Source organism: Onychostoma macrolepis, chromosome 20 (genome assembly GCF_012432095.1).
Source record: "Onychostoma macrolepis isolate SWU-2019 chromosome 20, ASM1243209v1, whole genome shotgun sequence".
NCBI classification, from domain to species: Eukaryota; Metazoa; Chordata; class Actinopteri; order Cypriniformes; family Cyprinidae; genus Onychostoma; species Onychostoma macrolepis.
In genome coordinates, this window is record NC_081174.1 from 4,733,612 (window position 1) to 4,760,715 (window position 27,104).

At 40.0% G+C, this 27,104-nt stretch overlaps 1 protein-coding gene across 1 annotated transcript in view; it reads right to left on the minus strand.

Moving 5' to 3' along the window:
• Positions 1–286: 286 nt before the first annotated feature.
• tshr (thyroid stimulating hormone receptor) overlaps positions 287–27,104 on the minus strand; it is a 48,648-nt gene continuing 21,830 nt past the window's right edge. The window contains exons 3-10 of the mRNA XM_058755802.1: positions 26,669–26,743; positions 18,189–18,263; positions 17,507–17,581; positions 17,344–17,421; positions 16,884–16,952; positions 4,576–4,653; positions 2,714–2,902; positions 287–2,525 (exon numbers count right to left, since the gene is read on the minus strand). Of these exons, the coding sequence (XP_058611785.1) occupies positions 1,127–2,525; positions 2,714–2,902; positions 4,576–4,653; positions 16,884–16,952; positions 17,344–17,421; positions 17,507–17,581; positions 18,189–18,263; positions 26,669–26,743 (2,038 nt within the window). The 3' untranslated portion in view covers positions 287–1,126. The remainder of the gene's footprint in view (positions 2,526–2,713; positions 2,903–4,575; positions 4,654–16,883; positions 16,953–17,343; positions 17,422–17,506; positions 17,582–18,188; positions 18,264–26,668; positions 26,744–27,104) is intronic.

The following is a 27,104-nucleotide window of genomic DNA, read 5'->3' on the forward strand; positions in this document are numbered from 1 at the left end:
TTAATTCGCATTCTCTGTTCTTTTTCTATTCTATCTACTTGTTTTCTTTTATTAGAAAAATAATAATAACTTGGCCCTCTAACAATAGCTCTCTTTGTTCCATTTCTATTATATCTTCTTTTTATTTATTATTTAAATAAATAAATAAACCTTGCTACTTGTACTGTATTAGACTACCCGGGATTTGTCACAGCACTTACATATTGTTTCCCATATCTTTATTTTAAGTTGGAATAGGAGTTATTTGAACAATAAACAAATCACCATTAAATACATAAAAGTGGCACAGTTTTATTTAGTTATACATGAAGATAAAATAGCATGAATTTAAATAAACTAAATATGATGTTTTGTGATTACAACATCAACATTACAGCCTAGAAACTATTAGTGACACAAGCTAAAAACAATATCTAAGCACAACACTTGAATGATCTACACACAAGCTCTTATTTTATAAAAACATGATGCTCAGCAACAATGGCCAGTAGAAGAACTGCAGTAGAAGGCGCTATATAGAAAATATAGTAGTTCAGGATGTTACTAAATTACAACCATAAATTCTAAAACAGTTATCACGGTTGGGCCATTGAGAATTGTTACAAACTTCATGTGAAAAACTTCATCATTAAATATAATGCTAAGTGCTGGGCTGCTCATGCACAGTGTACACGCAGTTAATATGGGTGCTGGAATAACTATGCACTGCTTTTGTGTGCAGTGTTAAACAGTTTAATAAACGGCCACAATGGCCTCAAAAAACACAAGATGAGCAAATTTATTTTTAAAACACACTAAAATTTATAAAAGAATCATTTTAGAGTTATTAAATTGAATGCAAACAGTCACAAAATAATTGATTTGTCAACAGTTTACACATTAATTCATGATTCTTGTGTCAAATGAACAAGGCCCACTGTCTGTATACTAGTCAATCATTGACTATTACCAGTGCAACATAATACATTAAACATACAACCTAAAATTCATCAGTTCGTTTTAATGCAGATTGTTCAGGTAATTCATTAATTTTCTGTCTTTTTTGTGCTATATTGCAACTTAATGGACTCCAACTCGGTTGGATGTCTACATTCCAGTTGTTGTGGCCTGAAATAATATAAAGGTTTCAAGTGTCCTGCCCATCACTGTCCTCCTGCTGCTGGGTGACTGGCGGGTTGCCTGGATAATCTAAAAGCGAAATAGGGGTCTCCTTTGCTCCTGTTTGCTCCCTCTCACGTCTAGTGATTCCTCTGCTGCTTGCCTTCGAAGATATTGTCTGACCCCGGAACAGCTGAGCCTGACGTTGACAGAGACCCACTTTGCTGAGCAGTATAAAGACATCTCCTTGGAAGGCCTTGGTGAAGATGGCATATAGGAAAGGGTTAGCGCAGGAATTCAGAGGATAAAAGAGCACCAAGAGGATCTTGGAGTTTGACACAGTGATGAGCGGGTGGTCCAACGCAGCGGTCATAGCATACATCGAAATTGGTGCCATGCAAAGGAAGTCTGTAAAAATGAGCACAGCCATACGCTTGGCAATGTTGGTGTCTTTGTTGGCAGACTGATGACTGGGGTTGTGAACAGCACAATAGATCTTGATGTAACAGGCACAAATGACTACAAAAGCCAGGATGTTAAAAACAAGCACACATAGGATGTAGATCTGGTCCACAAGTGTCTGGGTGTCCATGGGCAGACAAATGCTGACCTTCTGGTAGCTGCTGACCCCAATGAGAGGCATAAGAGCCAATAAGAGGCAAAAGATCCAGCCTACCAGCATGATGACTGAAGCATGGGACAGACGCAACTTACGGTCCAGTTGCATGGCGTATGTGATAGCATACCAGCGTTCCAGAGTAATAGTGGTCAGTGTGTAGACCGAAAGTTCACTAGCAAAGACGGAGAAGAACCCAGCTAGGTTGCATCCCGGACCAGTCTGCCAATCAATAGCATGATTATAGTATTCAGAACGTGTGTGAAGGTCCACGGAAGCAATCAGCAGAAGATAAATGCCCATACACAGGTCAGCAAAGGCCAGGTGGCACATTAAAAACCTTGAAACTGACAGTTTGTAGTGGCTGGTGAGCAGCACCAACAGTACAAGCAGGTTGCCCAACACAGCAAGCAAACTGACAAACCACACCGTTACCCTTAGAAAGCTGAAACCCATGATGTCCTCACATGGGTTGAACTCATCAGGGGCAGGAAAACAGGCGACCTCCTCTCCCTCCTCACATACAATGTAGTCATAGCGGCTGTCAAACTCATGGCTGGTGTCTTCCTGGGGGTTCTTCAGTGTTTCGCCAAAGCCCACATCATCATCTGGGTGCCCGCCAAAGTAGGTGTGGTAGTGCAGGCTGCTGTAAAAGTCCTGGTGGTCGTAGGTGTCTCTAAAGAGGTTATCACCCGAATCGATGCCAGGTTCTATGCTGCTGTGCAGGCCAGGAATTGTAAAAGTTCCCACAGATCTTTTTTGAAGTTGGTTATACCTGGCAGTAAGGTTACATATGATGTCCTCTAAGTACCTGCAATGTAAAAAGCAAAAATCCTTATGCTTGCATGCCAGAAAAAAACGTTTTAAAAAGGCCTTAAATCGTTTTTGCATGCTCACTAAAACTACCTTAATATTCAGAATTTTTAATAGAAATAGGCAACCAATTATATGACACCATAGTTTAGAGTAGTATTGCAATGAATAATCAAAGCCACAAACCCTCTTTTTTTCTTCAAGTTCTTGAATGCACAGCAGTGGCTGGGGTAGGTCAGGTCTGCCGTAATCATGTGTCTGAAAGTCTTGATTGGTGGTAGTTTTTTGAGGGCCCAGACATTCCGAGCACAGAGTTCCCGAAGTGACTCCAAGCCTCTGGTTGGTAGGGAAGTGACAGCCGATTCTGATACATCACTGATGAGAAAAGAAGACAGCAGACTTTCAAAGAATGGCTAAGATATGCAACAAAATTCCCAAACATTGAAATGCTTCTGGTACTTCTGTTGACGTTGCTTTTTACCAGTGCTTTTTCTAAAGTGTTGGCTGTTTGTTCTAATGACTTGCCTGTCTTAGAGCTTGATCATTATATATTGAATATTCTGAAGACAAAAATATCTGAATTAAAGTCCCATTTTCCGATAAACAGATCAAATACTTTCTAATTTAAACAGCACTCATGGTGCTCTCATTATACAGCATTCTACGAATACTAGAACTAGTGCTGCTGTCCGTGTGTTCTGGCACAATATTGTAAACAATTGTTCAAGTAAGAATATAAGATGGGACAAAAGATGGATACATTGTCAAAATACAATGTGCATTAGGGCTTGCAATGTAAATGCAGGCTTAGGGTAAGCTGTGCTGTGTGGGTTTCAGTATTGCCTAAAGAATAAATTTACCACTGCCTGTTTTGTTTTTCTCTGAGAATCATCAATCCTCCCTATAGGATATTAATCCTCAGAGTCGAAAATGTCCATGATAATATGAGCTTGTTGATGTTTTTGTTTTAAACAGATGTTCCAAAGAGTCTATTGTGCAACATGAGTTTAAAATGAAGAAGAAGAAGAAAAAAAAAACAACAAAAAAAACAAAAAAACAATTGCAGCCTGCTTGTCTGATTTTTTTCATTTTGAGATAGTTAGCCAGTGACCTCATAGCAATGATTTCACACTGAGCTGACTCCTGAGAGGGTAGCTGAGGGGCCACATTATTAACTTATTAAAGAATTATGATTTCAGCAGGCCCACATTAGCAGACAGATAAGATTACTATGGTCAACATCCTGCATTCAGATGAGAAGATATTTTTGCACAGGAAAATTATTAGTAACACAGATGAAGAGTAGGCTAGATTTATGAAGTCTGTTACGAACATAAATATATAATCTTTGTCAAATCAGTTAAACCACCTGTTATGTCCCTTTTTTTTTTTTTGAAAGAGAAAATGTTAAAATTGAAATTCCATTAAAATTGTCAAAAAATTATGCATTATGCAAAAAAAAAAAAAAAAATTGCATTTTTGTCTTATGACAAATGATCTAATCTCTAAATAAATGTTTTACAAACTTGTACAAGTCATCTTTATCTGCCCTATATTACAATCATAATAATACAATCTTAATCTTATAATTTAGTTCATTTATAATTTACACACACACACACACGTCTGGTTTTCTATCCTTGTGGGGACTCTCCATAGGAGTAATGCTTTTTCTACTGTACAGACTGTATATATTCTATTGCCCTACACCAACACTACACCTAAACCTACCCCTTACAGGAAACTTTCTGCATTTTTAGATTTTCAAAAAACTTCATTCTGTGTGATGTATTAGCTTGTTTACCCGTGGGGACCTCAATTTAGGTCCCCACCGTGACACAAGTCCCCATGAGTCTGTGTGTATTCAGGTTTAAGTCCCCACCTGAATAGAAAAACAGGTACACACACACACACACATATATTTTTCCATAACCAAAGCGCAGCAAAATCATTCATGGACAAGGGCAGCAAACCCTGAGTAAAAGAGCTCAGAGAGAACTACAGACACTGAATCTCAAGTGCTTTCAGGAGAAACAAAAGGCACTCACAGGAGCATTGGCCCACTGCTAGTCCCAGCAAACATTCTCTCATCCAGCTTTGTCAGCTGCTTATTTCTATGCAGGTACCTGTAAAGAAAAGGTTTCAGTTTGGTGATTATAATTCTGTCATTAAATGTTAAAGATGAAATTAAAAGAGTTTTTGTGGTGCTTGTTAAGCCACAAACAAACCCATAAACCCTAAAGTATTTAGTAGGTAACTTGTCCCAAAATATTTGTGCTGTATAAATGCTGCTTGTTGAGAATAGGTGCACAATTATTTGTTATAAGTCTTCAGATTTAGGCCTTTCACCTGGCTGATAGCAAAAATCCCACTGATTTACATTGAAGCACACACGGGACGGAACCAGAATATCATAAAGACTCTTTGGGGCCAGGAAGAAACCATTTAGCAAAATGCCACAAAACCTTAGTATCACATTTTCTTTAGAAAATGCAATCTCCAATAATTTTATTCAAGATAAAAACATTTTTAACAGCTGCTCCTTTAAATAACCTACAACACATTTAAGAATTTATTTTCTTTTTTTTTCTTGCAAAACAAGACAAAAATACTGAATTCTGAAGAAAATTACTCTGTGCAATGTGGTTTCTAAAATAACATGAATTTCATAACCATGCTGGATGAATTCTCCAGTGAAATGTAATAGCCCAACAAGGCTTGCTAGGGGGCCCACCTTTACAAGCAATTTAGCAATCCAGAAATGGAGTTTAACACTTTCATCAGGTGCTTTTGTCCTGGTTTAGCAGTCCAATGTAAACATGCAAAAGACATTGGCAAGAGATTACAACCTAAGGGAGTTTGAGATATGAGGGAGATTGACATTAATATCCTGTATTCTCAGCAGAGGTTAATGACACAAGAAATCACAATAGTAAATATTATACCCCCAAAGTATCCTTTACTCAAGAATATATTTTTCCATGGGAACTGATTGAGAAGACACTAGCATGGTATGCATGCCATTGAATTAAGTGAATGGATAGTTCAACCAGATATAGAAATTATATCATTATTTAACCAAATGCTGCTGTTTTTTCAGTGGAATAAAAAAATACTTTTCATTCAGTTGATGCAGTAACAGTTCATAGTGTCAGAACAACAAATCTGTCAGAAAGGATATAAAAAAAAAAGTTCCATACAACTTTAACATTGTATGCCTAAAGCAGGGATCCACAACCCTGCTCCTAGAGAAGTCCTGCAGACCTCACTTCCAACCCTGAGCCAACACACCTGTCTGTAATTATCAAGTAACCCTAAACACCTTGATTAGCTGGTTTAGTGGTGTTTGATTGGAGTTGCAGCTGCAATCTGCTAGCTTTCCAGAAACAGTTGTCTAAAACAATACGATAGCTTTATGTGAGCTACAGACCATATTTTAAGTCCTTTTCGGTCTGTTTCTTGGAAGATTATAGCACAAGTTTAAGAACCTATTTTGGTGGTGCTTTTGGTGTTTTTGGAATGGTGTATGGTAAATAAATCTTTTAAAAACAGGTTTGTAATGTAATTAATGTGATATGTATCTATATATATCACATTAATTACATTACAAACCTGTAATATATATATATATATATATATATATATATATTAGTGCTGTCAAACGATTAATCGCATCCAAAATATCATGCATGTATTTTTTAAATATTTACATGCATATTAGAATATAAATATATATTTTATATTATATATAAGTATATTTAATATACAAACATAACATTTTTCTTATTCATATACATGCATGTGTTTGTATTTATATATACATAATTAGTATACACAGTATACACACATATTATGTAAACAAAAACTTTTATTTTGAATGCGATTAATCGCAATTAATCATTTGACAGCACTAATATATATATATATATATATATATATATATAATATACTGTGTGTGTGTGTGTGTGTGTGTGTATATATATATATATATATATATATTAGTGGTGGGCCGTTATCGGCGTTAACGTGCTGCGTTGATGTGAGACTCTTATTATAAATATCACCATTAATCTATTCTCAAAGTTGGGTTGGGAGCTGGGTCTATACTACGCAAGCTACGATGACTTTCACCTTGATATTTTAGCGCAGATGTATACCTAGCCGAATTGCACTGTAGATGGCGAGAACGAGTCTTCGAACCTGTGTGTATGCCTACTGTGAAATTACCACATCAAACGTGACGAGCTAACTATGCAGCTATGAAGCCGCCGGGTTTGCTTCAGGGAAAATTTATTTTTAAGAAGCTTCCCAATGGAAATCTCGACAAGACTAAGGTTGTTTGCACCTTGTGCAATGCGGAATTAGTTTACTGTAGGAGTTCTTCCAGTCTCAAGTACCACCTAAACGCAAAGCATCCCTTAGCTAATGCAGAAGATGCCGGGCATCAAACTACTATGTTTGAGTGCAACCGAGGCAAGCCCGTCAGCACAGCTCTATCAGCCAAGCTAACTAATCTCCTCGCTCAGTGGATTGCCACCAGCTGCCGGCCCATCAGCGTGGTTGAAGATGATGGACTCGAGCTTGTTCTCCAGGCGGCCACAGGTGACCCATCTTACAAACTACCTGAGAGGCGAACTATCATGAGGAGAATACATGACCAGCACGCCGCAGAGAAAGCTGCAAAAGATGAGAAGATGGTAGAGGCGAGGTGTGTAGCACTGACTGGGGACCATTGGACATGTCAACAACGATAACTACCTCGGCATTACTGTACACCTCATTGATGCCAGCTGGGAACTTCACTCCTTCGCTTTAGGTAGGCTACGTTATGTAATTTTAAATTACATAATTTAATTTAATTACTTAGCCTATTAATTACCACGACACCACGAATTACCACCACATTATGTTTGCTTCTTGATGATTGCTAGTTGTTTACTACTAGTAGTGAACTTATTCTGATCTACTTTGTCTGTCCGTTAGGTGTGATGAAAACAGAGGAGCATCACTTTGCAGAAGCGTGTGCCAGGCAGTTTCTCGACGTCGCTAATCAGTGGGGGATAGCTGACAAAATCAGCACTATTGGAACAGACAGCGCTCCTAATATGGTGGCAGCAGGGAGGATACTGCCATTCGAGCATTTGCCCTGTGTTGCGCATGTTGTACAGAGAGCTATTGTAATGTCACTTCGGGAAGGTGGTTTTGATGGTGCACTGGCCAAGTGCCGTAAAGTGGTCGGACATTTCAAACACAGTCCGGCCAACTCAGACGAGCTGAATGTCCAGCAAGCCTCCCTTGGACAAGTTCAGGAGCCACTCGTGCAAGATGTTCCAACACGGTGGAATTCCACCCTTGAGATGATCAAGCGCGTGAGGCGCAACAGAGAGCAAACAACGCTGTCTCAGCAGAAGCACAATCTCAGATGATGATCCTGCCTATATTGTGCGATTCAAGGCTGCCTTCACCAAGGACCTCAACCAGCGGAGGGAGAATATAAACCTGGAATGGCTTAAGGTATGTCAGACTGACCAGAAGATAACTGCATTGTTTGACCATTATAGACTGTTAAGTCAGTAGATCGGTCAATGAATAGATGAATGAGTCATGAAGAAATATGGAGGTTGGATTTGGAAAGTGAAATTTTCATCAATCAATAATTATTATTTTTTATTCATCAAAGGTGGCGACTGCTCTAGATCCACGATTTAAGGACCTCAGGTGCTTGCTCAGAGCAGAGAGGGAGCCAGTGTGGGCAAAGCTAAGTGAGTTGGTGAAGGGAGAAGAACCTGCTCTGCAGCCACTCTGGGAGGAGAACCCTGAGCCACCCAAGAAGAAAACAGCCCTGCTACTGATAGGATCAGACTCAGAATCAGATGAGGAGACACCAGAAGACAATACTGTGGAGAGGTACAAGGTAGAGCCCAGTGCCAGTCTAGATCAGTGTCCACTGAAGTGGTGGTCGGAGCACACTGCTGTCTATGGTAAGATGGCCCACATTGCCCGTAAATACTTGGGGACTCCTGCCACAACTGTCCCATGCGAGAGACTTTTTTATTTAGCAGGCCATATTGTGCAGAAGAGGAGATCTAGTTTATCTCCAGAAAATGTGAACAAGCTGGTCTGCCTGAGTGACTGGTGGAAGAAGGAGAAATAGAGCTTGGACTGATTAACACAAAGCTACTGACTGTAAACAGTTCATCACGACCTCTTATGTAGGCCTACAGTTCAAAATTCATGTTTAACTGAATAAACAGTTAGTAAACACAAGTACATCTTATTGAACATAATTTATTTTCATCACCAATTATCATAGTAGAACAGCTTTCTCAAGCAGTTTGTGATGCATTTTGGAAACCGGAGATGAGCCCTGATCTTGAGAAACCCGTTCTCAAAGACTTACTTTTAGACATTATTTGGGTAGCACACATATTCTGAATGCCTTCGGCAGAATTCAAATGAGCCATTTTAATCTAGATTAATCTAGATTAATTCCAAGATTACAGTGAGATTAATCTAGATTAAAAAAAATTAATCTATGCCCACCACTAATATACTGTATATATACATAGTGAGGGGGGAAATTGTTTGATCCCCTGCTGATTTTGGACGTTTGCCCACTGACAAAGAAAAGATCAGTCTATAATTTTAATGGTAGGTTTATTTTAACAGTGAGAGACAGAATAACAAAACAAACAAAAAATCCAGATAAATGCATTTCAAAAAAGTTATAAATTGATTTGCATTTTAATGAGTGAAATAAGTATTTGATCCCCTATCAATCAGCAAGATTTCTGGCTACCAGGTGTCTTTTATACAGGTAAGGAGCTGAAATTAGGAGCACTCTCTTAAAGGGAGTGCTCCTAATCTCAGTTTGTTACCTGTATAAAAGACACCTGTCCACAGAAGCAATCAATCAATCAGATTCCAAACTCTGCACCATGGCCAAGACCAAAGAGCTGTCCAAGGATGTCAGGGACAAGATTGTAGACCTATACAAGGCTGGAATGGGCTACAAGACCATCACCAAGCAGCTTGGTGAGAAGGTGACAACAGTTGGTGCGATTATTCACAAATGGAAGAAACACAAAATAACTGTCAGTCTCCCTCAGACTGGGGCTCCATGAAAGATCTCACCTCGTGGAGTTTCAATGATCATGAGAATGGTGAGGAATCAGCCCAGACACGGGAGTATCTTGTCAATGATCTCAAGGCAGTTGGGACCATAGTCACCAAGAAAACAATTGGTAACACACTACGCCGTGAAGGACTGAAATCCTGCAGTGCCCGCAAGGTCACCCTGCTCAAGAAAGCACATGTACAGGCCCGTCTGAAGTTTGCCAATGAACATCGGAAAGATTCAGAGGAGAACTGGGTGAAAGTGTGGTCAGATGAGACCAAAATCGAGCTCTTTGGCATCAACTCAACTCGCCGTGTTTGGAGGAGGAGGAATGCTGCCTATGACCCCAAGAACACCATCCCCACCGTCAAAAACATGGAGGTGGAAACATTATGCTTTGGGGGTGTTTTTCTGCTAAGGGGACAGGACAACTGCACCGCATCAAAGGGATGATGGACGGGGCCATGTACCGTCAAGGGCCAGGGCATTGAAGCCAGCCAGGACATTGAAAATGGTTCAGGGGATGGGTATTCCAGTATGACAATGACCCAAAACACATGGCCAAGGCAACAAAGGAGTGGCTCAAGAAGAAGCACATTAAAGTCCTGGAGTGGCCTAGCCAGTCTCCGACCTTAATCCCATAGAAAATCTGTGGAGGGAGCTGAAGGTTCGAGTTGCCAAACGTCAGCCTCGAAACCTTAATCAATGACTTGGAGAGAATCTGCAAAGAGGAGTGGGACAAAATCTCTTCTGAGATGTGTGCAAACCTGGTGGCCAACTACAAGAAACGTCTGACCTCTGTGATTGCCAACAACGGTTTTGCCACCAAGTACTAAGTCATGTTTTGCGAAGGGGTCAATACTTATTTCACTCATTAAAATGCAAATCAATTTATAACTTTTTAAAATGTGTATTTTTTTTTTGTTGTTATTCTGTCTCTCACTGTTCAAATGAATCTACCATTAAAATTACAGACTGATCATTTGTTTGTCAGTGGGCAAATGTACAAAATCAGCAGGGGATCAAATAATTTTTTCCCTCACTGTGTATATATATTGTAGAACCTGGTCGAAAAGAACGCACACGCATAATCTTAACTCAAGAACATTCCTGAGTCCTTCCTCCATCAGCTCGTAAAAGTGACAAATGACCAACCCAACGCTCACAGTATCTGACTAAGCTTCCTGTCTGTTCTCCTTATCATCTCATGAAGCTGGGAGGAGAACATCTGGCCATTCTTTGAAGCACAGGATTTTCAATGTTGGTCTTGACCAGTTTACCATAAATAAAGTCAAATAAACAGACAGTACAAAGCACGTGGGATCTGGACTTGTTCCAGCTCAGGCCCTCCCTAAATCCCCTGACTGCTTTTGACCATAATTCAATGATGGTATCAACAAGGAAAGACAGATATATGTTAACCAGACTTGAACAAACCTACAGCACAGACATCCTGGTGACCCCAGAGCAAACCCCCTTTTCCAAGTTGCATTCCAAGACGATGCCGCCTCTTGTGCTCGGACAACAAAGAAACTCTAGTCACACAGAGTTTCTTTCAAAAGCACAATTTGGAAAAGACTGCTGCTATTAAAAGCAATATATCTAAGAGACAATACATATACGAATGTGGTATTTTATGTTTCATATATCTGACTGTAGTTATCAGAATTTAGGATATTTTTAATCTATGACTTAACTCGTTTAGTAGATAAAATTATAGGTATTCAATATAAGTATCTCATGTTTGATATTAAATTACACGTTATGCTGATTCCAGTACATTGAAATAGATGAATGTAGACTTTTAGCATCACAAGGTATGATTATAACACTTTGTAGAAATCTGCTAGGATATTGTGGCTCAGGTGACATATTTATGAGCAGATAATGTATGCACGAAATATTAGTCATGTTGGGCGGGGCTCCGCCCTACAGAGACAATGTGATTGGGTCAGACAGTGACTAGGATGGACTTAATTCTGTCCGATAAAACAGACACCCCAACTTTGAACAGCTCAGAACAAAGAACGGGGTGAAACAACTGGTGCAACTGCAAGAAACGTGGCTGAAAGTCTGGGCGTTGCCCCTCGATCGTGCTGTGAAACATCTGGCTGATCATCAAAAGACTTCGACACCCTGGCCACGTCTGACCAAAGGAAAACTTGCAAAGCTGCTGCGTAAGAACTTCAAAACTCGCTATTCGCGCGCTGCCAGAGAGTCATCCAATCCAAAGGAGGAATCCCGAGTGATGTCACGCGACAACACGTCAGCAGGAAAAGTCCTGGGTTTCCCTTCATCAACCCCTAAGTACAGCCTTCAACTCCCACGCACGATAAGTAAACAAACAAATCTCTTATTCGCTGAAACTGGTTGAGTTGAATGAATCGTTAAAAGATAACAATAACTGAGTCTTCCGTTTGTGATGTCCCAATAAGGTCGTCCTTAATTCTCAAGAAAAGAGAATAGTTACCTTCCTTCAAACTGCTTTGATCTTGCCATAATATGTGTATGTGTGTGTATGTGTTTTGGTTATTTGTGTTGTACCCTAGAATAGTAAATAAACGCTCGATTCATTTTTAATGAATAGTCTGGTGCCTTGATTTTCAAATCTTAAATTATTTGCCATAGATCGTGTTACCTGTTGCTCAGGCAAATTTCCCAATCAATTCTGTATTTTTATCAACAATAAGAAGCATTGCTGAATTATACGTATTAATACTCGCGGGACGAGTTGTTAATAAGGTATAAATTATACAATTTTGATTAATATCAATTAATCAGATCAAAACCGAATTTCTACGATTTGGTTCCCTAAAGCTAAAATTTATAAATGAAGGATAAAACCTTAAAATAATATTACAATATATATATATATATACAGGACACTTAATTTCTAGTGATTATCGCCGATTTGATTGTACAGATAATATTTAAACTAAACTTAGCTAGACAATGACATCTCTGAATTCAATAATGAAATGCCTTTAACTGAAAATTGAAAATTGAGTGTTTAATCTTATCATTATACATTACTGACACTCTATCCTCTAATTTGACATACAAGACCACTGATAATCTCCCTCGATCTGGGGCTCCACGCAAGATCTCAACCCGTGGGGTCAAAATGATCACAAGAACTGTGAGCAAAAATCCCAGAACCACATGAGGGGACCTAGTGAATGACCTGCAGAGAGCTGGGACCAAAGTAACAAAGGCCTCAAATCCTGCAGTGCCAGACGTGTCCCCCTGCTTAAGCCAGTACATGTCCGGACCCGTCTGAAGTTTGCTAGAGAGCATTTGGATGATCCAGAAGAGGATTGGGAGAATGTCATATGGTCAGATGAAACCAAAATAGAACTTTTTGGTAAAAACTCAACTTGTCGTGTTTGGAGGAGAAAGAATGCTGAGTTGCATCCAAAGAACACCATACCTACTGTGAAGCATGGGGGTGGAAACATCATGCTTTGGGGCTGTTTTTCTGCAAAGGGACCAGGACGACTGATCCGTGTAAACGAAAGAATGAATGGGGCCATGTATCGTGAGATTTTGAGTGAAAACCTCCTTCCATCAGCAAGGGCATTGAAGATGAAACGTGTCTGGGTCTTTCAGCATGACAATGATCCCAAACACACCGCCCGGGCAACGAAGGAGTGGCTTCGTAAGAAGCATTTCAAGGTCCTGGAGTGGCCTAGCCAGTCTCCAGATCTCAACCCCATCGAAAATCTTTGGAGGGAGTTGAAAGTCCGTGTTGCCCAGCGACAGCCCCAAAACATTACTGCTCTAGAGGAGATCTGCATGGAGGAATGGGCCAAAATACCAGCAACAGTGTGTGAAAACCTTGTGAAGACTTACAGAAAACGTTTGACCTCTGTCATTGCCAACAAAGGGTATATAACAAAATATTGAGATGGAATTTTGTTATTGACCAAATACTTATTTTCCACCATAATTTGCAAATAAATTCTTTAAAAATCCTACAATGTGATTTTCTGGATTTTGTTTTCTCATTTTGTCTCTCATAGTTGAGGTATACCAATGATGACAATTACAGGGCTCTCTCATCTTTTTAAGCGGGAGAACTTGCACAATTGGTGGCTGACTAAATACTTTTTGCCCCACTGTATATATACATATATATATATATATATATATATATATATATATATATATATATATATATATATATACAGTATATTATACAGGTGCATCTCAAAAAATTAGAATATCATGAAAAAGTTTTTTTTGTAGCTTATTTCAGTAAGTTAAACTTTCATATATTCTAGATTCATTACATGTAAAGTAAAACATTTCAAAAGTTTTATTGTTTTAATTTTGATGATTAGAGCTTACAGTTCATGAAAGTCAAAAATCCAGTATCTCAAAATATTAGAATATTTACATTTGAGTTTGATTAAATGACCATCCCTACATTATAAATTATGGGTATCTCTTGTTCTTTGAAACCACAATAATGGGGAAGACTGCTGACTTGGCAGTGGTCCAGAAGACAATCATTGACACCCTCCACAAAGAGGGTAAGTCACAGAAGGTCATTACTGAAAGGGGTGGCTGTTCACAGAGTGCTGTATCAAAGCATATTAAATGCAAAGTTGACCAGAAGGAAGAAATTGGGTAGGAAAAGGTGCACAAGCAACAGGGATGACCACAAGCTTGAGAATACTGTCAAGCAAAGCTTATTCACACACTTGGGAGAGCTTTACAAAAAGTGGACTGAAGCAGGAAAAGGGCTACCAAGCCACTTCTGAAACAGAAACAACGTCAGAAGCATCTTACCTGGGCTAAGGAGAAAAAGAACTGGGGCCTCATTTATAAATTGTTGCGCAGAAACCGTCCTAAATTTGATCTTACGATCGTTTCTCACGAGTGTCGTTTCTCACGAGAAAACGAGTGTACGCGCCTCTTTCAGATGTGAAATCTATGAATTGCAAATTATCTTGAACTTGCGCGCAATTGAATGGTTTTAGCTCTCTGCCTTGTAAACGACTCCTAATCAATATCATTAACATATAAAATATCACCAATCATCATAATTTAGAAGAGCGACCTGCAAGAACAGCTTACATTTGAAAAAATCTGCATTACTTCGACAATAAAAAGTGCGTACGTCTGCTCGAACCCTGACGTGACGCTAAGCACTTTTCCACGTCAAAGACCGTTTTTATAAATATGAGCGTTGGCGTGGATTTAAGCGTACGCACACTCTAAGATCAAATCTGTGCGTACGCACGCTTTATAAATGAGGCCCCTGGACTGTTGCTCAGTGGTCCAAAGTCCTCTTTTCAGATAAAAGTAAATTTTGCATTTAATTTGGAAATCAAGGTTTGGAGTCTGGAGGAAGACAGGAGAGGCATAGGATCCAAGCTGCTTGAAGTCCAGTGTGACATTTCCGAAGTCAGTGATGATTTGGGGTGCCGTGACTGCTGGTGTTGGTCCACTCAGCTCTATATTTCTTCGCGGCCCGGTGAAACACACCAAATTGAGAAACTAATGGAATGCATAGTTGATATAAAAAACTGGATGACAAGTAATTTCCTCCTGCTAAGTTCTGAAAAAAAACAGAGGTGTTAATTATCGGACCTAAAACCTCCACATGTAATAACCTAGAACACTGTCTAACTCTGGCAGCTCTGTCAATTCTTCGTCATCAGTTAGGAACCTAGGTGTGCTATTTGAAAGCAATCTTTCCTTTGACAGCCACGTTTCTAGCATTTGTAAAACTGCATTTTTCCATATTAAAAATATATCTAAATTGAGACCTATGCTCTCAATGTCAAATCCAGAAATGTTAATTTATGACCTCAAGGTTAGATTATTGTAATGCTTTATTGGGTGGTTGTTCTGCATGCTTATTAAACAAACTCCAGATGGTCCAAAATGCAGCAGCTAGACTCCTTACTAGAACCAGGAAGTATGACCACATTAGCCCGGTTCTGTCAACACTGCACTGGCTCCCTATTAAACACCTTATAGATTTTAAAATCTTGTTAATTACTTATAAAGCCCTGAAAGGTTTAGCTCCTCAGTTCTTGAGCGAGCTCTTATCGCATTATAGTCCTCCACGTCCGCTGCGTTCTCAAAACTCTGGCCATTTGATAATACCTAGAATATCAAAATCAACTGCGGACGGCAAATCCTTTTCCTATTTAGTGTCCAAACTCTGAAACAATCCACCTAGCATTGTTCATGAGGCAGACACACTCTGTCAGTTTAAATCTAGATTAAAGACCCATCTCTTTAACCTGGCGTACATGGATCACACTAATACGCTTCTAATATTCAAATCCGTTAAAGGATTTTTAGGCTGCATTAATTAGGTCAACCGGAACTGGGAACACTTCCCATAAGACCCGATGTACTTGTTACATCATAAGAAGAATGGCATCTATGCTAATATTAGTCTGTTTCTTTCTTATTCCGAGATCACCGTAGCCACCCGATCCAGTCCGTATCCAGATCAGATGGTGGATCAGCACCTAGAGATGACCTCTACAGCCCTGAATGTCAGCGGAGACCAAAATACCTAGATGAGCCCCAGAGACAGATCCCCAGAGAAGACCTCGTCACCTAGACGGCCATCGGGACAAGACCACAGGAACCAGATGAGTTCTCTACACAATCTGACTTTGCTGCAGTTGGAATTGAACTACTGGTTTCATCTGGCCAGAGGAGAACTGGCCCCCCGACTGAGCCTGGTTTCTCCCAAGGTTTTTTTCTCCATTCTGTCACGATAGAGTTTTGGTTCCTTGCCGCTGTCGCCTCTGGCTTGCTTAGTGAGTCTCCAAGTCTTTGGAGATCTTAAACATTTCTGTTTTGTAAATCTTTTTGATTGATCTTTGAGAAAATATTGCACACAAACTGAATATTTCAAGAATTTATATATATATATATATATATATAAATTCTTGAAATATTTCAGTTTGATCTTTGAGAAAATATTCAAATTTTTTGAGATACTGAATTTTTAATTTTCCTAAGCTCTAAGTCGTAACCATCGTTACGACTTAGAGCTTAGGAAAATTAAAAATTCAGTATCTCAAAAAATTTGAATATTTTCTAATAAAGATATTTTTTTTTTCATGTTTGAGTAAACTATTCTGTTAATGATCAATGCTCCATAAATGTGTTGCATCAGACTTGTGTATTTATATGGTTTTAGATACATTTGTAGCACTTAATTGTTTGAATTTGTGTTATACAAGTTTTTATAAAGAACTTTACACTGAGTCCAGCTTTGTGCCATTGAAAGCATGATGTTGGACTTTCATAAAGCCATTGCTGTACAGCCTCCTGTTGAATAAAAAGCAAAAAAATAAGAGTCATGTATAAGAGTCTTTGCACTTTGTGCAAAAATCTTGCTAATAACAATGTCTACTCGTTCAGAACTTGACAATATAGAGTAGATGTACAAATAGCCTCTCCAGGAGACAGAGATGCTTGAGTCACTGCAAATAACTGCACCAGGAACTAGAATTACAAATATCCTGTGCTAAAAGGGTTTATTTTCAACACTAGAATCCTTCCAATGTAACTATAAGTAACAATAGTTATGCACTTTCTCAAAAAAAAAAAAAGAAAAAAAAGTAAATTATGGAGGAAATGGACGAATGACAGCTCAAAACTAATTTTTCTCTGTTAGTGTGACAAAAATGTGAATATGAGGGAATATTACAAGACTTACACTGACAGCAGATCATTGGTAATGCCAAGAAAAGCATTAGCTGGAATTTCAGCAATATAGGGATTATCGCTTAGTTCTCTGCAGGAAGAGCAGAAATAGATTAAAAGAATACCTTCAAAAACACTTATCTGTATGAAAACTGCTGCATTAGAACACTCCTCACAGTAGGAAGTATGAGTCATCAGCCTGGATATTGGTCAGGACAGGGAAGATGGTGAGGCCTGTGTTGAATAAGCCTCTGAAAATACAACAACTCCTGGTTATTATTTCAAGTTCTTATGCATTGTCCATAGTGACACTGATTTTATTGCTAGAGGTAACCACTTTTGGTTGCAAATAAATGTTCCTACTACTGAGTGGTGGGCTGACTACCTGATTATAGCTTTACATATCAACACCATGCTCTTGGGCACAATAATCAAGCATGTAGTACATTCTATATCTACACTCAAAAATAAAGGTGCTTGATGATGCCATAGGTGAAAGAGAGTACCTCAGATTATAAAAAGGTAAGAAAGAACCAAAATAAGAAAAAGCCTTTGTGGAACCAAAAATGGCTCTTCTATGGCATCGCTGTGAAGAACCTTTTAAGCACTTTTATTTTTATGAGTGTATATATAATATAATCTGTATAATGCAGTTTTTGAAGAGTGCATGTGCACAAATGCATAAAAGAACCCCGCTAACTGTACGTGACTTCATTATCAACAGTCAACAACATTTTTTTAGGCATAATCCTCAATAAAATATTTAAAACAGGAATACATGACAAAACATGATTTCTTTTTTTTTTTTTTGCAATTTGCAATTTGCAGACAAAAAGCATGTAGACAGTGTTTGCTCACAAATACTGTAATTTAGGGAGATTCTTAAAAGCCTCTGGATGGATGAATGTCAAATTTCTTGTGTTTCTTATTTCTCTGAAATGAGAGAGAGAGAGAGAGAGAGAGAGAGAGAGATTACATGAATTCAAAATGCTCTTTTTAAAGTGCTTGAATAAAAGAGATAGGATCCTACAGTATCTTAGCTGGACATTATGCTTGAATGTAACAGAATTAATTACACATTATTTTTGCAGATAATGGGAATAACAGTTCTTTACGTCATTTTCTCTTTATCAGTTTACTCAGCCAGATATGCTAAATGAAAGCACATTTTCTAGTACAATAAGAACACCTCAACAAAGAAAGTACAGTGGCAGAACAGTTCACTAAAATCATGGGTGCATTTAATCAGGGATTCAATGCTGGTATTGTTCTATTAACAGAGTTAAATGCTGGTTGGTTTTGTTCTAAGTGAGAGTAAATCTCAAAAGGTATTAATGAAAATATTATTTGTTTGTCGCAGGTAAAAAATCTGAAAAGGTCTGATTCTTTCACTATTGCTGCGCTCACGGATCCCCTTCTTCAATGAAGATGGCCCTGCCCCCCCTGCGCTCGCGTTTCTGTCCTCCCAGTTACCTCGGAAACAGAAATGGAAAACTCGCGGGGTTGAGCGATCAGGTTTGAGTGATTTCACGCTGACACAGCTCCCGTGTTTCACTCTCCATGCAGCTCTTTGATCTGCCAGTGCTTTGAGTAACAAAAGTTTGTAACATCTCTGATTACAGGTAGAATTAATATATTGTGATGTTGTTCCATATTATGGTGGAAAATAACTACTGTGGTAAAGACTTTGGTTGAAAATGGTAAACAATTTATTATTTTACTTCTATGGTAAAGATCTCTTCAGTAGTTTAATCGTGAGATACGGGAACGAGTACTGCGTCTGCTAAGACTCAATGGGAAAACTCTGGTACGTCCAGATTATAAAACCTGGTAAATGTGGATGGCGAGGCCCAGCCAGCCGCCGCACAAATCTCTGTAATGGACACACCGCTAGACCAAGCCCAGGAAGAGGCGTCGCCTTTTGTTGAGTGGGCTCCTACTCCCATGGGGCATTGTAGGCCCAAAAAAGAGTATGCTAGCGCAATAGCTTTAATTATCCATTTGGAAAGTCTCTGCTTCGTGACTGGAAACCCCCTGGTGCAGCCGCCGAAGCATATAAAGAGCTGTTCTGACTGCCTGAACGGGGCAGAGCATTCAACATCCACTCTCAACACCCTGACGGGGCAGAGTAAATTCAACTCGTGGACTTGCTCCAAAGGCGGAAGCACCGATAGAATTATTACCTGTGCTTTGAACGGAGCAGAGAGCACTTTAGGTACGTAACTGTGCCTGGGCTTCAGGACGACTTCAGAGTCACTGGGCTCAAATTCGAGGCAAGTGGGGCTCACAGAAAATGCCTGCAAATCTCCCATATGCTTTACCGATGCTAACGCCAGTAGCAGAGCATTTTTTAGCATTAGGTGACAAAGGTCAATGGACTGTAGTGGCTCAAAGGGAGGGTTCTGTAGCATTTGGACCAGTCAGACACACAATTTTGCATTTGATTTAACAAATCAATTAGTTATTAGATTAACAAATAGTCACAGACCCCTCACCCAATACACATACTCGGTGCCAGTAGGTCTGTCAAGGACTTCAGGCCCCCGGTTTCATGGCAACCCATCAGTTAACACTAGTTTTATTGATCAAAGGAATGCAAGCAGAGCAACTCGCACTACGTTTTTCCTATAAGAAAGACATTATGCCATAAAAATGGACTCTTCTCTAATTAATTCATAGAAAAACCTTTCTTTGAACGAACACACATATCATTCAGGTCATTGTGTATATTATTACTGTTCTTGTAAATGTTTTTGTGTATTGTATACTGTTTTATGCATGCTTATGATAGATCACTTGTTAATATCACTTTAACTCATACCATGTCTGGTCTCTATCAAGTCATCTTCAGATGATCTAATTGAGAGTGAATATTACATGTTGATTCTTATGCAACATATTAGTGTCCTATGAATCTTTAATAGTTTGTATATCAACTTCCAATCCAACCCCTTTGCAAATTACCATGCTCTCAGACAAAGGGTCATAAAACCCCCCAGTATTTCCAAACTCCCGCTTGGAAATTCAGCCTTTCTCATTGGTCAAGCCCATCCTGAGAGGCGTGACTTTTTGCAGACCTTAAAGGGCTCACACACAGTTCAGCCTTCTCTCTTCTGCAAATCTCTCTTCTGAAAAAGCTCTTCTGCTAAATCTCCGGATTGCCGCCTGTGTGGAGAGCCTGAGCCGGTACCGGCGTGCCAGGTGGGCTCCAACATATCTCAGTCTGCGGTTCTGTTAGATCCTAGAAGGATGTGAGCTAGAACTCTTCTGGACCCTTAAGTCTTGCGCCAGGCCTTGCGGCTTTGACTTTCCATTCAACCAAAGCTCCTCGGACCTCAGATGAAATCTTTCGTAGCTCTTTTTCACTTTCTACCTGGAAAGAACATTTCTATCTCAGAACATCTTTAGAATTCATCACTCTTCAACCCGGAAGAACGTGATCGCGAGTCCAAAACCTTGAAGCCATCAAGACTTTTCATACGAGAGTGCATTCCGGACACTCGCCAACAGCCATGGAAGTGCAAGTATGGTACATCTAACCAAACTAAACAGAGGTTTAGTATAAGTTATAGACCCCGTTATAAATGGTGCTGATGGTTTTACTCAGGTGGTTAACTGACTCTTTCCATAACTGCATTCTGTTTTCTCTAATGGCTTCATTCATCCACTTTAGCTCCCCTTTTGTATATACGCGTGAGTGTATGTATGTTTGTTTGATTGTTTAGATTAGTTATGTTATTAGTTATGCCCACGCTTGGCATTTCAGACGCCTTTGTATCAAGGTGGACCAGGCCTGCATAGAAGCTCTGGCCCCTTGGAAAGACCCTCAGAGGATGGAATGGGGCATGCCCCTGGAAATGGTCTGCAGAAGGAAGGAGGTCTCGACAGACGCTTCCAACACAAGTTGGGGAGGGCTGTGCGATGGGAAACCGGCTTTCGGCCACTGGTCGAAAGAGGAGGGTCGGCTTCACATCAACTGCCTGGAAATGCTGGCAGTATGTTTGGGCCTTTGCACCTTTCTGCCAGACCTAAGGGGACACCACGTTTTAGTCCACTCAGACAGCATGACGGTGGTGTCCTATATAAATCGCCAGGGCGGCCTCTCCTTGAAGTGCCTCTTCATTCTGGTAGAGCACCTCTTGGAATGGGCTCAGCTCAACTTGCGTTCACTGAGAGCAACGCATCTGCCGGGCAGGTTGAACCAAGGTGCAGACATGCTTTCTTGGAGCAAGGTCCCCTCAGAACAGTGGATGCTCCACCCACAAACGGTTCAAGAATCTGGGAGATCTTTGGCAAGGCAGAGGTCAACCTCTTCGACTCAGAAGACAACTCTCATTGCCCAACTTATTTTTCGAAGGACAGGGATGTGTTGGCCCACGATTGGCCCAACCTCCTACTTTACGCTTTTCCCCCGATCGCCCTGATCCCACAGGTAATCAGGCGAATCAGGGAACAGAAACACAAGGTTCTGTTAGTGGCCCGCTTTGCAGGAACCAACACTGGTTCACAGAGCTGTCTCGGCTGCTCTCAGCAGCCCCGTGGCCCATTCCCCTGAGACGGGACCTCCTCTCTCAGGCGAACAGAACGAAATGGCACCCCCAGCCCGAGCTGTGAGCCCTGCATCTTTGGCCTCTCCATGGGAGCCTGCGGACCTCCCCGAGAACGTACTAAATACAATCTCTCAGGCTAGAGCACCGTCTACGAGATGCCTCTATGCCCTTAAATGGTCTGTCTTCTCCGCCTGGTGTACAGCTAGCGGCGCAGACCCAATTTCCTGCAACATATCTCTGATATTGTCCTTTCTGCAAGAGCTGTTGGATAAGGGTTGTTCCCCTTCCACACTCAAGGTCTATGTAGCAGCCATAGCAGCCTCTCACGCTCCTATAGCTGGCCTATCGGTGGGCAGGAACAACCTAGTTGTTTGTTTTTTGAAGGGGTCTAGGAGGCTCAACCCGCCTCGCCCCTTCACCGTCCCTACATGGGATCTGCCCACGGTATTGAGGGCTCTAAGGAACTGTAGCAAATTAGCTTAAAAGGGAATTGTATATAAATAATTACAATTAATTATGATTAATTACAATTATTTATATCGGCTGACAGTAATAACTGTAGCAGAATTAAATTGCCATCAACTGATCTGTTCGTCCAGCGACCATTCAGTGTAAGCTCATTTCAACTCTAAGAAAGGATATTTTCGTGGCAACAGAAAATACTTTCCTAAGTATTAATGCATTAGAGCATGTAGTAAGGATCAAAAATCGTAAAGGGACATTAATTTGCAAGGCAGAACCAGAAACGCATGTAATTTGTGCACACAACTTTTATTAACTAAAGTAATAGACTGATGCTTTCATAGTGAAAGCAGCGCTGGCAGATCAAAGAGCTGCATGGAGAGTGAAACATGGGAGCTGTGTCGGCGTGAAATCACTCAAACCTGATCGCTCAACCCCGCGAGTTTGCCGTTTCTGTTTCCGAGGTAACTGGGAGGACAGAAACGCGAGCGCAGGGGAGGCAGGGCCATCTTCATTGAAGAAGGGGATCCTCGAGCGCAGCAATAGAGAAAGCAGCCTGTGGAAGTGAGCGCAGCCTCACACACAATTGTGAAGCTGACAGCAATAGAGAGGTGACAGCATTCCACTCCGAACCGCTTAGAAGGATTGTGCCGCTCGATGTAATGATCCTCACATGTACAGTAACATGCACTGGCAGATCAAGTTAAGCACACGGGATGTGTGAGCATTCTTCTACAATCCACCTAGGAGGATAGAGGCGCTCTCACGCTGATCCTCATGTGTAAAACACAGTGGCAGATCAAAATGAAGCGGGGAGAGAGCAGGCTTTGTGCCGGCGTGAGATTGCTCAGACCCGGTTGCTCAGCTGTTTCTCTCCAAGCTTTGCTGAGAGAGGAGAAACTAGAGGGCGGGGCTGCCTTCACCTCTGCTGCTGCGACACTGAAGGAGGCGGAAGAAGCGGCGAATCAGCCGAGCAGAGAAGTCGCTGGTCAGCTTTATCCGCTGCAAAGGCGTTTCAACGGCGGGCAGGCTTCGAGACTCATAGATCAGCAAAGAATGTCATGGTCGCTGAAGGAGAAGAAATCTGAGGATCCTATGGCGATATGCCCGCTTATATAGCCAGATAGCCCCACTCATTCTGACGGGTTCTGGCGGCTTTGTCGCCATAGAACATTGGTTTGTTTTAATTCACTGCATGAACCAATGGCCGTGCAGTTACACTGCGTTATTGAAGAAGGCTTTAGTCATCGGAGAAAAAGGAGTTTTTCCATAGAGTCATATCAGATGCAGTATGAGTGAAGTATCGATGGGGAACTAAATTTTAAGTTCTTTTTTTTTTGTAACTTATTTCAAAAAGTGAAAGTTTCATATATTCTAGATTTATTACATGTCAAGTAAAACATTTCAAAAGTTTTTTTGTTTTCAAAAAAGTCAAAAATCCAGTATCTCAAAATATTAGAATATTTCCTAAGATCAATCAAAAAAAGGATCTGCAAAACAGAAAAGTTCAAGTTCTTTAAAGTATGTTAATTTCTGCACTCAATACTTGGTCAGGGCTCCTTTAGCACAAACGACAGCATCGGTGAGGTGTGACATGGAAGTGATCAGCCTGTGGCACTGCTGAGTCACTATTGAGCCTACAGTTCGTCTATATTGTTGGATCGACTGTTTCTCATCTTTCTCTTGAAAATATCCCATAGATTCAGGTCAGGTCAAGCATGTTGGCTGGCCAAGCAAGCACAGTACTATTGTGGTCAGCAAACCACTTGGAAGTGGTTTTGGCACTGTGGGCAGGTGCTAAAGTCCTGCTGGAAAAGGAAATCAGCCTCTCCATAAAGCTTGTCAGCAGATGGAAGCATAAAGTGCTCCAAAATCTCCTGGTAGAGATTGACTTTGGACTTGATAAAATACAATGGACCAACACCAGCAGATGTCATGGCACCCCAAATCATCGCTGACATCGGAAACTTCACACTGGACTTCAAGCAGTTTGGATTCTGTGCCTCTCCGGTCTTCCTGCAGACTCCAGACCTTGAATTCGAAATGAAATGCAAAATTTACTTTTATCTGAAAAGAGGACTTTGGACCACTGAGCAACAGTCCAGTTATTTTTCTACTTAGCCCAAGTAAGATGCTTTTGACATTGTTTCTGTTTCAGAAGTGGCTTGGTAGCCCTTTTCCTGAAGACGTCTGAGCGTGGTGACTCTTGATGCACTAACTCCGGTTTCAGTCCACTCCTTGTGAAGCTCTCCCAAGTGTTTTAATCGGCTTTGCTTGACAGTATTCTCAAGCTTGCGGTCATCCCTGTTGCTTGTGCACCTTTTCCTACCCAATTTCTTCCTTACAGTCAACTTTGCATGTAATATGCTTTGATACAGCACTCTGTGAACAGCCACCCCTTTCAGTAATGACCTTCTGCGACTTACCCTCTTTGTGGAGGATGTCAATGATTGTCTTTTGGACCACTGCCAAGTCAGCAGTCTTCCCCATTATTGTGGTTTCAAAGAACAAGAGATACCCGAAATTTATACTGTAGGGATGGTCAATGAAACTCAAATGTAAATATTTTAATATTTTGAGAGACTGGATTTTTGACTTTCTTGAGCTGTAAGCTCTAGTCATCAAAATTAAAACAAAAGAAAACTTTTGAAATGTTTTACTTTACATATAATGAATCTAGAATATATGAAAGTTTCACTCTTTGAAATAAGTTACAAACAAAATAACTTTTTCACGATATTCAAATTTTTTTAGATGCACCTGTATGTATATACAGTATATATACTGTATAATATATATGTATAACAGCACAAACACACTTTAACAATGTTGTTAATAATAATATATTTATGATATAAAGGATTTACAATTATTTTAAATTTCTATAGCTTTAAATATAATACTGCTTACATTTGAAATCCTGCCAATATGTTCATACTGTACATTTCAGCATTTACCCAAACATACAAAGTATGTTTTCTACACAATTTATTAATTTAATTTAATTTAATTTAAAGGGGTGGTTTACTGCGATTTCACTTTTGTCATTTTAAATAGTGTGTAATGTTGCTGTTGGTGCATGAACAGTATCTGCAAAGTTGCTGCGCTGAAAGTTCAACATAAGCGGAGATATCATCTTTTAAAAATCAGGAAGTTTAATGCCTACAAAAACGACTCATATGGGACTACAACGAGATACTTCCCGGGTTGCATACGTAAAAAACCCATAAATTTGCATCAACCCCTCCCTCCGGAACATGCCAAAGAGGGGGCAAGGCCATGTTCTGCGGCTTTGTCGAAGAGGAAGAGTTATAGTGGAGAGTTGTAGCCATGCCGTCGAAACGGTGTTATTTTCACCCAGCTGTCAGGTCTTCTGTGTTCGGGCTTCCTACGGATGCTGTAGTTCGTCAACAATGGTTAAAATTTATGTTTGATTATGTTCCTGACAATTACAATCCTAATTAGCTCTCTGTGCTGCACATTTTACGGAAGACAGCTTCCAGAATCTACGAGTTCAATGCGGATTCACACAGAAACTATTACTAAAACATGGAGCAGTTCCAACTTTAAAACCAGAGGCAGCAGTTGTTGGGCCACAACCTGTAAGTAAGATTTCATAATTTTAAATGTATTTGCATGTATAATTTCAGACGTAATGTTTTAGTTTTATCAAGGACGTAAACAAATGCCAACGCTGGCTTAGCCAGTTAGTTCGATGCTATTTTGTGTGTATAAGACAAACGTGTACAAACTTCAAAAAATCATATGTAATCACAACAGCAAACTTCCATTCAGAAACGTTTTGTAAGAGCCGTGCTTGCAAAAGTTCTGCTTGACTCTCTTCATTACCGCTTTCTGGGTCTGATTCTGGCTCAAACTGATACGGCAATATTGACACCATTATTTACATTTGACTGCAGCACATGCAACTGTCGCCCGTGAAGGTAATGGGCGTGAAGTTTCCGGACAATGTGCAGTACGCAGTTGCTGCTAACCAAGGCATTGGTTAGTTAGGCCGGTGTGTTGTGATTGGCTAATCACAACACACCGGCCTAACTAACCAATCTGAGCCCATTGCCTATTTCTGAGGGAGTGGTTTCAGAGAATCAGGAAGTCAACCGGTCGTTCAAATGACAGAGGAGAAAGCGGCTTACAATAAAGGTGAAATATATGAAAAATAAGGCGTTTTTTAACAAACGAAACACGAAGATATGTTATATTGCACCCCATAAACACAATCAAGCAAAGAAAAAAAGCAGTAAACCACCCCTTTAATTTATGTGGTTAACTGGAATTTATATATGGATTTTGGATGCTTTAACTTACATATGAGTAAGCTTTCTCAGGTTGTAGAAGGAATGCTTCTCTAACCTGCTCAAAGAGACATCCACGGACAGATAGCTAAGGAAAGAATGGAGAAAATTATGTTAAAATCCTGAGTTTTATAAAAAAATACAGGGTTATTTCAAGTTGCCCACCCCTAAGCAGAGGGGAAAAAAAAACCTTTCAGTATTTATGATCAAATCAGTCCATGTCACCTCAGTACTGTACATCTGTAAATAACCCATCAAACCATCATCTGTAAATAGCATATATGCACATTATTCACAATTCTGTCTATGGACATTTTCTTTTTCTCTATATTTTTATTACTATTGTTAATATATTGTTAATATATAACTATTGTTATATATTGTTAATATATCATATATTGTCTATTCTCTTTATTATTAGTATTAGCACACTACATTTCTTTAAACAC